This window comes from Opisthorchis viverrini (genome assembly GCF_000715545.1).
Source record: "Opisthorchis viverrini unplaced genomic scaffold opera_v5_512, whole genome shotgun sequence".
In the NCBI taxonomy this organism is placed as follows: Eukaryota; Metazoa; Platyhelminthes; class Trematoda; order Opisthorchiida; family Opisthorchiidae; genus Opisthorchis; species Opisthorchis viverrini.
The window spans coordinates 51,195-65,067 of NW_008752155.1; the positions used below are offsets into that span (position 1 = coordinate 51,195).

Consider the following 13,873-nt stretch of genomic DNA (forward strand, 5'->3'; position numbering starts at 1 on the left):
TTTACGTCTCTTGGAAAGTGAGATCTGTTGCGGAGTCTGTGGAGTCACTTTGTAGCATCTGCTTGGGTTTGATGAATGAATGATTTGATTCAATGAATATCCAGGAAATTTCAAGAAGACACGTTCAAGGAGAAGAGGGATGTTCAGTTTTTGTAAATAAGATGCAAACGAGAGTTTTGCTTCCCTGTCCAATAGTCTGTAACTAGTCAGTTGGCATTTTCTAATAAATAACTCCCAGCGAAGGCCTCCTTCCTTTCAATAGTAGACGTACGCCTTAAACACCTCCAAGGTCCCCGTGATTTAATACTCTCCTGTTCTCAGCAAAACTGTCGTGTTCTTGTTGAGTGGTTCTGATGCAGTTGCTTTCTGGAGCTGAGCTCTGCAATCACTTACATCGAACGGCACGGCCACTTTGCACAACTCAGTACAGACACGAAAGTTGACAGACCGGGCATTCTTTGTGAATTTTGTTTTTGTTTTACGGTTATGCGATCGTGAGACAGCCAGGCTAGTGTTATTACTCAGATTAAGAACCAAAGAATCACTGACTGGCAGACAAACATATGCGGTAGTGTGCTTCAAAAATCCACGGCGGTTGCAGTTTTGGTGAGTCTGGATTGCTTGACAGATGTCATTGAACCAACTAACAATCACACACTGTTTACACTGACCAAACTCTATGGTTTGACTCTGTGAGCAAGCCGTCGATTTGTCGAAATTGAGGTAGCTCGGGTGTGTTTCCTGGTGGTTGATCAGATGACAGTCGATCTGTTCGCCACACTGACGATGTCTCCTCGACTGGAGACGAAACGTTTGCAAGCCAATTGCCAAGCCCGGTGAACAGACCAACTGCCATCTGATCAACCACCACTGTGAGCAAGCCATCTGATAAGTACACACGGTAACCGACCCTTCAACCGTTGTGTCGCCGTAGGGCAGACTTGCTGAATCCTAGTAATCAATTTTCTGATGAGGACGATCTCCTGTAACACTGTTACGCATGGTTTTTATCCCCTGAACTTATTGAAGTGGTCAGTGTCACTTGAAATTAGTTAATTCCCTCGTTGGAATGTAGCTTCTATGTGAATTTTTTGTTCTGTCGGAGGAACACGTGCCAAAGTTCCGTTCACGTCAACAGGACTGAAGCTAGAGGTGTGCATATATTGAGGATATGATATATCTTAGTTATACCGCTGGCCGGGGACGATGGTGGGATCAAAAAATATTCCCACTTGGATATCGTCTAGTGAAAACTGCCTGGTTGAAACTGATAACCATGGCGAATTGACCGTGACTGGTGAACTGAGTCCAGGCGCGCCAACCCCACTGCATGTGACTTATCTTTCCGCGTGTCAAAACAAAATCCTCGAGCTTATTTCTACCCCAAAAATAAAATTATTCTGGATAAAAAATAGTTCTGTTTGTTGGATTTTGAATGCCAAATAAAATAAAATGCAACAAAACGAGAGGGTTGAATTGTTCTCAGAAAACCGAGTGACAGAAACGAAAGGTAGTGAAATCATTTGGGTGGAAAATATTGCACCAAAAAAAGGAAAATGATCATTGCAAGGAGTCAGAAGCGTTCTAAAATTGACATCACGGGGTTTCGCTAAAATTAGGGTGTCGAGGATCAACCAGAAGCAGATAGACTTTCTTGCCATTTGTGAAAGAGACCAGAAATCGCTTCTTGTCCGCGGCGTCAACACAGATGTCTGCACTGTACACTCCGACAGGTAGATTGGTCACTAAGGCCAGTTGCTATTATGGGGAGGGGGTAATGCAGATCAGAGGATAGCTCAGTTGTGAGACTGGTATTCATAAATGACTGCATTCAAAGGTATGTTCGTGATCACACGCGTACAGATAGTCTAGCTCGGCCAGGATTTTGAAGTCCACAAAACAGACGTTTGTTTGCAGTGAAAACAAATGAATCTGGTTTTAAACTGAAAACAACAAAATAGTTTGTTATTGCGAATTCAGATTCTGTTTTATAGTCGCAAGCTACCAGGAGTGTCAGATTCCCCAAAGTAACCTCAGAACGCCCGAAACCTACTGAGACCCTAAAGCTCCACCAAAATCTCAATAGGGTAGCTGTTAAGCATCCAGGTTCGTCAATCATTCAAGCAATTCAGCAAAGCCTGCCGAGTGTTCAGGCACGCCACAGAAGCACGACCGAATTTGATCAGTATTCAAGTGGAAGCACGATCAATATAGATTGGTGTTCAGACAGCCTGGATCAATGTCAGAAAGTGCCCTTCAAATAGCGCGAGGCCATTGTAACTTTTGCACTAACACGCACTCACTCGCTTGTTCGGAGTACAGCTTTTGTGTTCCCTTCTGTGAGTCCTTTTTCCGGCACTAGGCAGTGGGTCAGCAGCAGATGGGCGAATCAGCAGACATCGCAAAAGCCAATCATTCTGAATAACGCAAGAAGATCCAGCTACTCAGGAAGCATGCGAGTAGCATGTAGTTGGTGTCGAAACTGCGCACCGCATCTGGTAGAAGTTGAAGTTTGTTACGAAAATTGTGGGAATAATTTGTCTTGTAATTATAATTATAATTTGTCTTGTGTAATTGTCAATGAATATCCAAAACGATTTACCAGGACGCGTGAGGGTTTATGTGCATCTGAGATGTTTATCCTCATGTCTAATGACTTGTAACCGCTTAGTCCGTGTTTGCCAGTAAATCGCTTCTCAGCGAAGGGCGTTCCTTCTTTCACCACTGCTGTTAACCACTACAATTGTCAGTTATTGTCCATGCTGAGGGTGGTGGGCACACGTGCTACTTGTGTAGCGGTGATACTACTGACGGGGTGGCATGCGAGTAGTATGTTTCCTTATTTTAAATTCGTTTTGCGTCTCTTGAAAAGAGAGATCTATTACGAAATTTGTGGAGTCGCTTCGTAGCATTTGGTTGAATTTGAGCAATGAGTGATCTGAGTCAACGAATATCCAGGAAATTTCAAGTAGGCTCGTTCAAAGAGAAGAGGGATGTTCAGTTTTTGTGTATAAGATGCAAATGAGAGTTTTGCTTCCCTCTCCAATAGTCTGTAAATGGTCAGTTGGCACTTTTTAATAAATAACTCCGCAGTGGAGGCCTTCTTAATTTCACCTGTACCTTTTCGACCTCAGTGCTGAAAGGAAGTAACGAAAGTAAGTGCTTTACTTCCAAGGATTTCCAGCGCCGTCTTTTCCTGAGTTCTGTGATAAAACGATATTTGAAAGTTTCAACCAACATTTCTTCGTTGAAATGAATCCAGTCTGTTTCTATAAGCCAAGAAGCACTTTGCGGCTGTTCCCTCCTTGTTTAAAGTCATCCGCAGTGAGTGAATCTTCGGGGAGATCAGAACCTACTGGCTCCGAAAAAGTCAGTCATGCGCCACTCCCAGATATCTAGAAACCCACAGGATAGTTTCGAACAGAGGTAGAATGCTTCGCAGGGTTAGTGAAAATTCCATGTAAAGAGTCGTTACTCAAGAAGCAAGTCAATACGTGGCCGCATGATGTAGTTTCTGTGGATGAGGGGCCCTCTATATGAATGCTAGTCAGATCATTGTTCAGACGCTGGTGGATGAACGCTTAAGTGTTCCAACCGCGGATTCCAGCCACTCTGAGTGAGACGCGCACTTCCGGTGATTCGCAATTAGCAGGAAACAGCTTCTCATCCTTTCAGCATCGATTAGCTTCCCTCACGGGATGAAATCTCAGTTGGAAACGCGTGTTAAGTTACTAGACCAATCCAGTTTTCAAAGGTTCTCAGTCATCTCAGGGCATATATATAATTTATTGCTCAAGTGTTACTTCAGTTAACCTTGATAATGCAAATTACTTCGTAAAGTTTCCATCCTTCTCTTTTGAAGAGTATTCATCACCATGTGCACCAATTACTAGTCTTAATTAGTAATGCTTTGAATTACGGACAGGGACACTAAGGTGCGCTTTTTGGGTGAGGAAAAATAGGAGGTAGACCTTATGTTGAAAACGTTGAAAATTGTTCGACAGCCCACGACCGATTTCGCCCTTCTTGGGGCCCATCAGGTATATGCAGTCTCCGAGTTCTACTTGGAACCGAATTGCACGACATTAGCGAAATACACCCACTAGCAAACAAGTAACGACCGAAACATGAGGCGACCTGGTGCAGCACATTCAGTTGCCTGAGAGCATCACAAACGAGAGATTCAGCTGGGTTCCAGGTGAGTCTCTCGCAAAAACTAAATTAGTTTGCAAATGAGTGGATATTCGCTATTCTACACTAAATCTTGTGCTCGTCCGCCTTGGATTGGTTGATTCAGTTTTGATTAAGCAGCCACTTGAAAGGGGGAAATTTGAACGAGATGGTTCTAAATCGGAATAAAGGAAAGCGGAAACCGGAAGCAGTATTTGCTAGATGCCAGTTGCAATGTTGCTCGAGGCAAATTTTAAAACCTTCCCAAAAGTTGAGGAAGTTCAGTTCGGCGTCACTGAGCAGTTTGTCAAAAATAGCGCCTTTGTAAGATTCCGCGAACTGGGCATCCTACCATACTGGTAACTTAGAATGGTCGAGAGCCGACTTTCGGGCGGGGATTATACAAAAGCACATATTGCTGATACAGCTGCTTCAACTTAGTGCGGAATTAGCGGCATTGTGCACGGAATTCGAAACCAATTAGCCCTTACTAACCTACCTACTTCGTGGATCAGTAAACTTGCTCTGGTGTTGACTAGCTATTCCAGCGGTAGAAAATAAAATTCGGAATTGAAACAAAAATCTTTTTATTACTACAAAAAATATGGGAACCCTCGTCCAGTAGGAACTCGTAGAGCAAGTCACGTGCCTTATTCTTAGAGGCTGTCATCTGAGGCACTGATCACGTGATTTGGAGTATAAAATTGACAGGCGAGTGAAATTATCCCTTCTCTAGGTGCTGATCAGTGCTACTTAACTGGTTTGTGTGTCTGCCAAAGTCCGACCAAATGAAGCCCACAGATGGAGCAAGATGAATAAACTAAAGAGACATCATTCAAGTTGGGGCTGAGGTGGGTGAAATGTACCTGATTTCCGACATTAGGAAAATGTACATAGGTTAGAATAATGGACAAAAATCATCAAGTTAATAGGGATCTACAAAACAATGTCCTCTGATTTCGCTGTGAGAAGCCTGCGTGGGCTTTTGTACGCACACATGGAATGTCTCTTAACGAGCATTAATCTGTATCGCAACAGCAGCAAACTGTGTTGTGGTTGGTTCATCAGACTGATCAATACCGTCATCTGATTGGTCGGTTTGGGGTTCAGAGTTACCGCGATGTTGATATCAAAATCTGTCCTGTGTTTATGACGTGGATGCATTTAAAATTACAACTCATCGAGGTGGCTGTAGTCGTACTGCGTCTCAATGGGAAGCACTAACGTCACAAGCGTTTTTGGGTTGGAAAAAACAACAGCATGTTCAGGGAACTCACGCGCATGGTGGCCGATTGAATGAGCTTTATCATATTGCAGTTTGTCCCACCGAAAACGAGAAATTCATTGTCTGGACTCGGTCGCACTACGTAAATCTATCAAGGTGTTGGGGATACGGGGAGATAAAGAGCGGATGATAGAATGGTCACCGCGAAATCACTTCCATCAGACGTCTTGAAAACTAATTTGACCAGTGAAAAATGGAAACTTCGAAGAAAATAAACATCGAAACATTGTCAACTGAGCAGTCACAGTCATCGCTAAATGCGATAAAGCGCAGATGACTCGCAAAATAGTGAGACCAACGTCAAGAGTGCAATTTGGGAGGACTAGAGCGGACGCGAACGTGTCTGGAATGGTGACCTAAACCGTTTCTATTTCCACAAAGCTGCATTCCGAATAACCCTCTAACCAAACGGCAAAAACGAACTTAAGCAAAGTCGACTACAACGACAAGTTTGCCCTCATTTTTTGTTAAAAAAAATGCTGATATCACCTGGATCCCTCATGATCTCAAGCCCTTTCCCAGCCCGCAAATGCAATTTATTCGGCCGAAACAAGAGAAAGTTATCTCACTGTAAAACTATTCGACAGGAACCAGGGAATTCGGAACAAAGTGCTCAGGTGACGGGTCTTTTGTTTTACAGGATATGCTTGACTCAAACTAAGTTGACTGTACCATGTGTTACCAGGTTGGCCACGTTAGCGTCCACCGAGACAAGTGATACTTTCCGTGCCTATTTTGAAGTGATAAGATGTTGAATGTGGACAGAGTGTGACACGACGGAAGGGAATGAAGTAAATTTCGAAAAGTTTGGGCGCTGTTGACGCCATTCGCCTGTCAGTGCGGGATCAACATGATCCCCGCTGTGCTTGGCCGGTGACACCACACAGTGAGGTGTCTAACCGATGTTCTGCAAGTAGTCAGTTCCAATCATGGTTGTCTGACTGAGTTTTGGAGGTGTAGGCTAGACATCGGTCACTTCTCCGTTTTATTTTTCTTCTCGTTAACGTAATGTTCTATTCAAACAAACTGACATGTTTGTACGCACCAGTGTTCTCCTGCGGGGTTGCAACTAATGACAGTGCTGACGAGGAGTTAATAACTAGAAATAGTCCCCACCATAAGTTTTTGCTCAGAAATCACCTAAAAAACTTGTTTCTGTTTGGTTCCTCAAAAATGTACAATGACCGTAGTCGTTACTTATACCGGTGTAACGGTGATACTGCTGGTGATGATGGGGAGACACGCGAGTAGTATGTGTTGTTCGTGGAACTTTGCTTTGCGTCTTTTGAAAAGGAGAGATCTATTGCGGAATTTGTGGAGTCGCTTTGTAACGTTTGCTTGGATTTGAGCGAGGAATGATTGGAGTCAATGAATATCCAGGAAAGTTCAAGAAGACGCGTTCAGCACAAGATGGATATCCAGTTTTTGTAAACGAGATGCGAATGAGAGTTTTGCTCCCCTGTTCAATAGTCTGTGACTGTTCAGTTAGCAATTTCTAATAACTCCGCAGCGAAGACATTCTTCCTTTTCCCAGAACTGATCACGGATTTACCTCGTCCCTACCAGTTTCCGTTATCATCATCACCAGCCATTTTGGTGGCACTTTCTAGCAATCAGCCAAAACTCAATAGGTCCTTTCGGGCAACGTAGTGTCAAGGTCACAAAGGCGTATGTCACAAGTTATGCGGCATCTCTTTGCTGTTTACACTGGGACTGATAGTGCAATATTTCAATGTTTGATGGTCTTGATCATAAGTCATAGCGGTCACAGAAGTCGTTTCATTTTAGTTTCCTAGTACGAGGGATGATTCCACAGGCCGTTGTACTTCGTTTGCACTTGCAAGTTGGGGCCATTCTGATGAACGCATACTCCGCCATGCTCTGCATAAACAAGCCCCAGTGGTCCTTGAGGTGGCCAGGGGCACATGATTTTGAAAATAATTTAAAACGAATTCCCTTGGGTGGACACGGACATACCATCCATGTAAACTTGGCAACAATTCATTTGCGGTCCCCATATTCGGTGTTTGTCTGCCAACGTTCACTGCTGTGATTTCTCGTTGTGACTGTCCTAGCATCGACCACACACATATACACCAGCAAGTTCATTTTTGCAGTCAAAGGAATAAATATCACTTAGCATCGACCACGCACACACACACACACACCAATAAGTTCATTTTTGCAGTCAAAGGAATAAAATATCACTTGGGTAGACTACCCTGTTTGTCCGCGTAACAAAACATTGAAATGTCCAATATGGAGGGCTCAAGTACAACGGCAAATACCATTTAGTATGGCTAAGGATTCTTTGCAAGCGCTTATCGAGCAAAACTTCACTTTTGATGTCGGGTATCTAACGCTTGAGGTACTCGACCAAGTGTCAGATTTCTGAATAATCGGTCTAACATGTTTTATATGCGTTGGATCAAAACGTCGCCCCTTTTTCCAGACGCATTATCTGACCTGGAGAAGTATATGGTTTCTTGACCCGCAGAAACCCAATGTACCCTGAAATATTCATAAGATTTGTACGGATGTTGGAGTAAATTGGAAGATCTCTTTTGAAGGACGTAACAGCGTACAGTGTCAGTTTAGTCGGCAAGTATCCAGAGGGATAACTTATTCGTGACTTGGTTTCAGCCACGTCAAGAGAATTCACTCTTGTTCACTGGTGGCAGCGACCATGCCTTTATTGTGCCTCGTTCAAACGGACATCAAACACTGCTGGATTGACCTTTTCTGACGAGACGGAGATGGAAGCAACACAAACGAAGAAAAACTGGCTACTCACAACAGACCTTCTCCATCACGACATATAAAACTGTTTGTGGCAAGGAGACATCGTGAATCGGCAAGCATATCCCAAATGGTCTGCAGTAGATTGCTTGTGATTGTCCAAGAAACACGATGTCCCGATGTTTTTATAGACACAGACCATGTTGTAAGTCCCCTCAAATCTTTGGATAATATTAAAATTCCTGGGGAAAACGTGTGCTCCGGGTTGCGGACCCCTCCATGACCAACCGATTTCTTCCTCTTTTGAGTGACTAAACATACTACTCAGGAGGATGCTGACAAGCCCTTCTAGTGGCTTCGTATTTAGGACATTCCTGGTAGGCGACGTGTACGGAGCCCAGCCGTCCCTAATAACCGAACATCACATCATTTGGACGGATGTGTCACGTGCAGGGCACGGACCAAGCGAAGGCATGCCCTGATTGGTCAGAATGCCAGCTAATCCGGGCCGAGCATCCTTCATTGGACGCTTCTCGCCCCCTCACGGTGATTCTAGCACGACCTTGTGGAACACTCTGTGATTACCCTATAAATACAGATGTTAAGATTCTACTCTAGTCCTCATAAAGGGCTCTCTAGAGCTACCGCGCCTTTTGATATACCATAGTGGGCGGAGCAGAAAGCAAAAGAACCGATACAGAGTTGCACTACCATCCAGCAAGTTACAACACGTAGTGTTCGAATTTCGGTCGACCTTATATTCTACTTGAACAACTAATTGTAAGTAGTGTATTGACTTAAACGTACTATGTATAACACAACTGACGTCCAGTCGCCCCTTCACGGAGCCCATCACATGGGCGTAGTCCCTAGTTTTGGCGAACCTTCTGTTCCAGTTAACAGTCAGGTTGTGCGTGAATGCTGAAATTAGCTCGGTGCTAAGAGAAACCTGAGTTGAATTCCAAAGAAAAAAAATTTGGGTTGCTGACACAACCACCTACCCATCGCTACGCTCCACTACGTTCCCCGTAAACAACGCACTGCTTATGTCATCTCGGTTGGAGATGAATCGTGTTTCCAGTCACATTGCACAGATTTGCAAACCAACCAGTGATAATCTACTCCTCCTGATCTATCGATATTCTTCTGGGTTGTTTGTTCTGTGGACATCTTATTCCTAAGGTCATCTGGTGCCCAAGCAAGTCCTTCATCCTCGAATCAGGCTTTACTTTCCTAACAGTATGAGCGCTCGTTGCGGGCTTTTGAAGGCATCTTTACTTTACAGCTAGGCCTCATTCTCAAGCATGCAACTGAGCTTTGCCCACCGAATGAACGGAAATAGAGGGATTGATTGTCCGACTCTGGGTCATTTCAGCCCACCTTCTAATCTGTTTTTTTTCTGTGGTTTTGTGCTGGCTTTGAGTGGACACAGCTGATTGATTACAACTTTTATTGTCAACTGGCGTGCGACGTCCTTTGGTCTCCTCCGGACTGTCGCTTATCGAACATTGCTGATATTCTCGACGCCTTACAGAGACATCCAAAAGTGAAATTCCACATAAATAAATTTGGACTCTATTCTAACAACAAACAGCTTACTTGCACCGGAGGTGAGTTAGCGTCTTGCAATATAGTACTCAACGGCTTGTCCATGTTTACCATTGTATTGCGATTTTCAGAGGCGCCAAACATGCGTGCCTGCCACACCTGTGAAGCAACATTATTGAACAGAACAGTCCAACAAACTGCGATCAGCTCACCTGAGACAAAACTTTGTCGTGTTTAAACGATCCGCTGATCAATAGGTTGCGAGTGGAATCCACACATAGTCCATCGGAACCGGCCACGCTTGTTCCTGCATACTGCCTATGGAAAAGACGTGAGATGCATTGTAATAAGGGCAAGCGTACCACAAGGAGCCACAAGTTCGGTCATCCCATCCTTGCACTGTCCCATCCCAGCTGGCTGAGAAGAATATATGAGCCAATGCCGCATCTTTGGCACCACGTGGGTGATAGACCAGAGATGTGACGCGATTGGTGTGCGAATTCTGTGCCACTGTGTTATCCGTTCGAATGCTTGACGGCAAGAGGCATAACAGGGATGTAACGGATGGTGAGTATCAAACTAACCTTGGGATCAAAAGTCTTCCGGCACTTCGGCGCAATATGTCGTAAACTCGGACGATGGTATCAGAGCCGCCGGTGACAAAACGCTTGCTGTCCGGAGAAACTCCTAGACAAAGTATCTGATTGTATTTGGTCACTCCGTCATCGTCTCCTTCACCATCAGGTTTCACTTCAGTCTCCCGCCAAGTTTTCCACAAGGACCCTTTGCCAGTCTCAGTAAACTGCCAGATTCGGATGAATCCCGATGCATCTTCAACGAACGCACTATCACGCGGGAAATATCGAATGACCTACAGACGGAAATTAGCCTGCGAAGTTCCGAGCGTCTAGGGATGAAGGCTAAATCAGTGCAAGGTAGGCCTTCATCTGCTTGAAGTTCCAGTCTTACACATTTTTTTCGCATGTTCGGGGTTGGTAAAAGCTGTGTTTCGATTGTTGGAGTTTTCAAAAATGACACGCACAAGAAACAAACCAACAGGCACCCATCGCATTGGCCAACTGCACAATAGTCTTTCTCTGGTGCCAATCTGACAGTTAGTGCTTCCGATTTTAGATCACTGAAATCGGAGGGAGAGAGAGGACCGGAATTTTTATCCGGCGTTGAAGCTTACAAGGTGTGAATAAATTTGCCGCTTCCTATACAAGTAGGCTCAATCTCTGATGATGAGTGCTTTTTCGCAGTTGTCATACTTGTTGGCGGTAGGGACTGTAAGACAGAAAAGAAAAGTGTGGATGGGGGATTCTCATTCGTGGGAGCACAAAGCTTTTTCTAAATGAAGATTCCATCCTGTGACTGAAGCCAATCTATTCTTGAACTACTGAACATCTGTTTGATCTTAATTTGGAATCATCAGCAGTGCACATCTAACGGAACTCCAGGGAGTCTCGAACCCAGGTTGTAGTCGGAACCACTGAGCGTTTGGCCATAAGCTGCTGGTCACAACTTTTACGGTCTGTGTATTGTACTCTTTTCCATCCGGGCCCATTAAAATGCCCCTTTAACCGTCATGGGATGAGTACTCACCATCTTCCTGGCAAAAATCTGCTCTCTCTTGTTAACTCTATCCAAGAATGCCTGCAAACCCCCTCAATTGCTGGACTGAAATTCCAGGAAGCTCTTCACGATAAGACAAGTAAGATAATTTAGGAGACGTTGGAAAAACAGCTCTTCAGTCTACTCAGTACTCGAAAAACATTTTCCCGTATAAACCTGACTACCCGCATTAATGTGGTCTCTACGATCAATACCACAATGTTTACTTGACGCACATATCTAAAGTCATTGTGTGACAATCGGCCTCATGCAATATTTTCGGATCTCTTAAAGCTACTGTACTCAGATTCTTCTTCGTCGGTTGAAACGTTTGAAAAAGAGGACAAAAGGGGGCACATTCTAGTTTCATTCTACTTTCACAATTTTTTCCGCGGTAACCACCTCAAGGGCCACGAAAGTCACTTAGCAGCAGGAACGGAGTAACGCTTAAAGTCATGATTGCCATGAACAAGATGCTTAAAGACGAGCTCCATTAACCCACGCATTACGCGTATCAAACCATCCTCTGCTGTTTTTCTTGCCTGGTTTAGTGACGAGAGCAGAAAGGTGCCTAGCCCAAACACTGTACTGTTTTTTTGTATTAAGAATGCCAAAAAGCACTTTCTTGAAGAAAGGGAAGAAAGGATTGTCGTTTCTTCTGCGGAGCCTTTCACTCTATTATGTGCATACCACACACACCTCGCGTCTTCAATTAACTGAACTTACCAAGCATCCTTTGCAGCCACAACGACTTTGTATGGTTAGATCAATTGGCTACAAGTCAAGCCGATCCGATAACAATAGGATTCTGACCTCAAAATGCTGCTACATAGCCTTCCTCTGATCTTGGTAACATCTGTGCGATCAACAATGTTATGTTGACTGGACCACATCTGATCGGGTCAAGTTTCTCATCAGCTTTGTAGAAGGGCTAGATGATGGAGTCTTTCCACACCGACAGCATCATACATTTTCCATTAACTGAGAAAAGATCACGATAAGAACTGGGGTTAACGTAGTTTTAGGTGTTAGATGATCAACGAGTGAAACCCAAAGAATCCAGGGATATTCTTTTTGTTTAAGTGGAGTGGTTATTGCAGAGGACTGTTACCCATGTCTTCAAGTGATACGGGGATTGACGAATCCTGGCGTGTGATGGACTGAGAAGTACGTCTGGGCTGTCAGTGACGCTCTTTGCAGTTTTGGTTCTTACTGAAGATCACTCATCTATATTCCGTAATTAATTGGTTGATGTGTGTGAAGACATGGCGCAGCAGAGGACTAGAAGTGATGTGTATGCTCTCCTTTGGACTTCTTCGGAGACCCGTAATCCCTCGAAATTTTCGCGTGATTTGCATAATCTGTTGTATTCTATTCGCCTGCCAAACGTTCCACAGCTTGTATGCGACACGCGAACGATATTTTAGTTCGTCATACAGCGAATTTATACTCGTGATCGTCCGGTGTTTCTGTGTATGCTCTCCTTTGGACTTCTTCGGAGACCCGTAATCCCTCGAAATTTTCGCGTGATTTGCATAATCTGTTGTATTCTATTCGCCTGCCAAACGTTCCACAGACTGTATGCGATACACGAACGATATTTTAGTTCGTCATACAGCGAATTTATACTCGTGATCGTCGCGGTGTTTCTGTGCTCTAGAAATGAAAGCCCGCAGAGAGCCTACAGATTTGCCTGAACACGGGCCAAAGTACGATCTTTCTCGTTCCCACGCTGCCTGTGCAGCTACAGCAAAACGCGAGGAATTTTCCTCTGATTTTCGCAGCTCGCCCACATGGCGCGTCGCATGATGACGCAAACTGGTAAAAGCATACACAAATAATTTTTTCTACATTCCGCCGAAGGACCTCTGGGGTTTTGACTCGGTGGAAATATCAGCAACACGCATACTCTACGGATTTCATCTACCTGACTAGCCATTTAGACTTGCACCACGTTGGCATTGCGGATAATTCGGAGGAAATAGGTGCATTTAAAAAAGCCTGAGTGCTTGAACGTTTCTTTCAACTTATTAACCGCAGTGCCCATTTCCTGTTACCATGCTACTTAATAATGTTGCGCGCGGAAAATGTGTGAGCTTTCAAAAGAAGTACAGAATTAATACCTTGAAATTGAGCATATTACAATTACGTTTAGGTTACTGGAGAAAAGGAGGACAATTTGGTGCACTCCATGTTCGTTTCAGGAGTGAAGAAAATAATTACTTACTGTGTTACGCTGGCGTCCGACGAAGCCATTAAGTTCCAGGAAACCGGCAAGCGTCAATCGAAGCACGAAACGTTTGACTAACATGTTGATACACGAGTTGTGTGCTGCTTTCCCATACTGGGGAGAAATATATATTGTGTATCGCCACTTAATAAACAGCGCCCCTTCTTATCCGATCAAGATATTACACAACATTCTTCATTGCCCTGCACCACTGTGGCTTTTTCCGGCGCCCAGCTGAATGAAATAATTCACATTGTTCTTCCTTATGAAAGACCACCATTAGTGTT

General features: G+C 44.2%; 2 protein-coding genes across 2 annotated transcripts in view; one reads left to right on the forward strand and one right to left on the reverse strand.

Annotated features, from left to right (window-relative positions):
- The window catches only part of T265_11412 (hypothetical protein), a gene marked incomplete at both ends in the record, with an annotated part of 5,367 nt that extends 3,103 nt beyond the window's left edge, over positions 1–2,264 (forward strand). Inside the window, 2 exons of the mRNA XM_009178059.1 lie at positions 757–836; positions 1,995–2,264. Coding sequence (XP_009176323.1) covers positions 757–836; positions 1,995–2,264 — 350 coding nt within the window. The remainder of the gene's footprint in view (positions 1–756; positions 837–1,994) is intronic.
- T265_11411 (hypothetical protein) overlaps positions 1–13,667 on the reverse strand; it is a gene marked incomplete at both ends in the record, with an annotated part of 15,997 nt that extends 2,330 nt beyond the window's left edge. Inside the window, 10 exons of the mRNA XM_009178060.1 lie at positions 1,636–1,758; positions 5,448–5,543; positions 9,794–9,901; positions 9,955–10,060; positions 10,105–10,272; positions 10,327–10,573; positions 10,618–10,744; positions 10,796–10,880; positions 10,935–11,029; positions 13,584–13,667. Of these exons, the coding sequence (XP_009176324.1) occupies positions 1,636–1,758; positions 5,448–5,543; positions 9,794–9,901; positions 9,955–10,060; positions 10,105–10,272; positions 10,327–10,573; positions 10,618–10,744; positions 10,796–10,880; positions 10,935–11,029; positions 13,584–13,667 (1,239 nt within the window). The remainder of the gene's footprint in view (positions 1–1,635; positions 1,759–5,447; positions 5,544–9,793; positions 9,902–9,954; positions 10,061–10,104; positions 10,273–10,326; positions 10,574–10,617; positions 10,745–10,795; positions 10,881–10,934; positions 11,030–13,583) is intronic.
- Between the last annotated feature and the right edge of the window lie 206 nt (positions 13,668–13,873).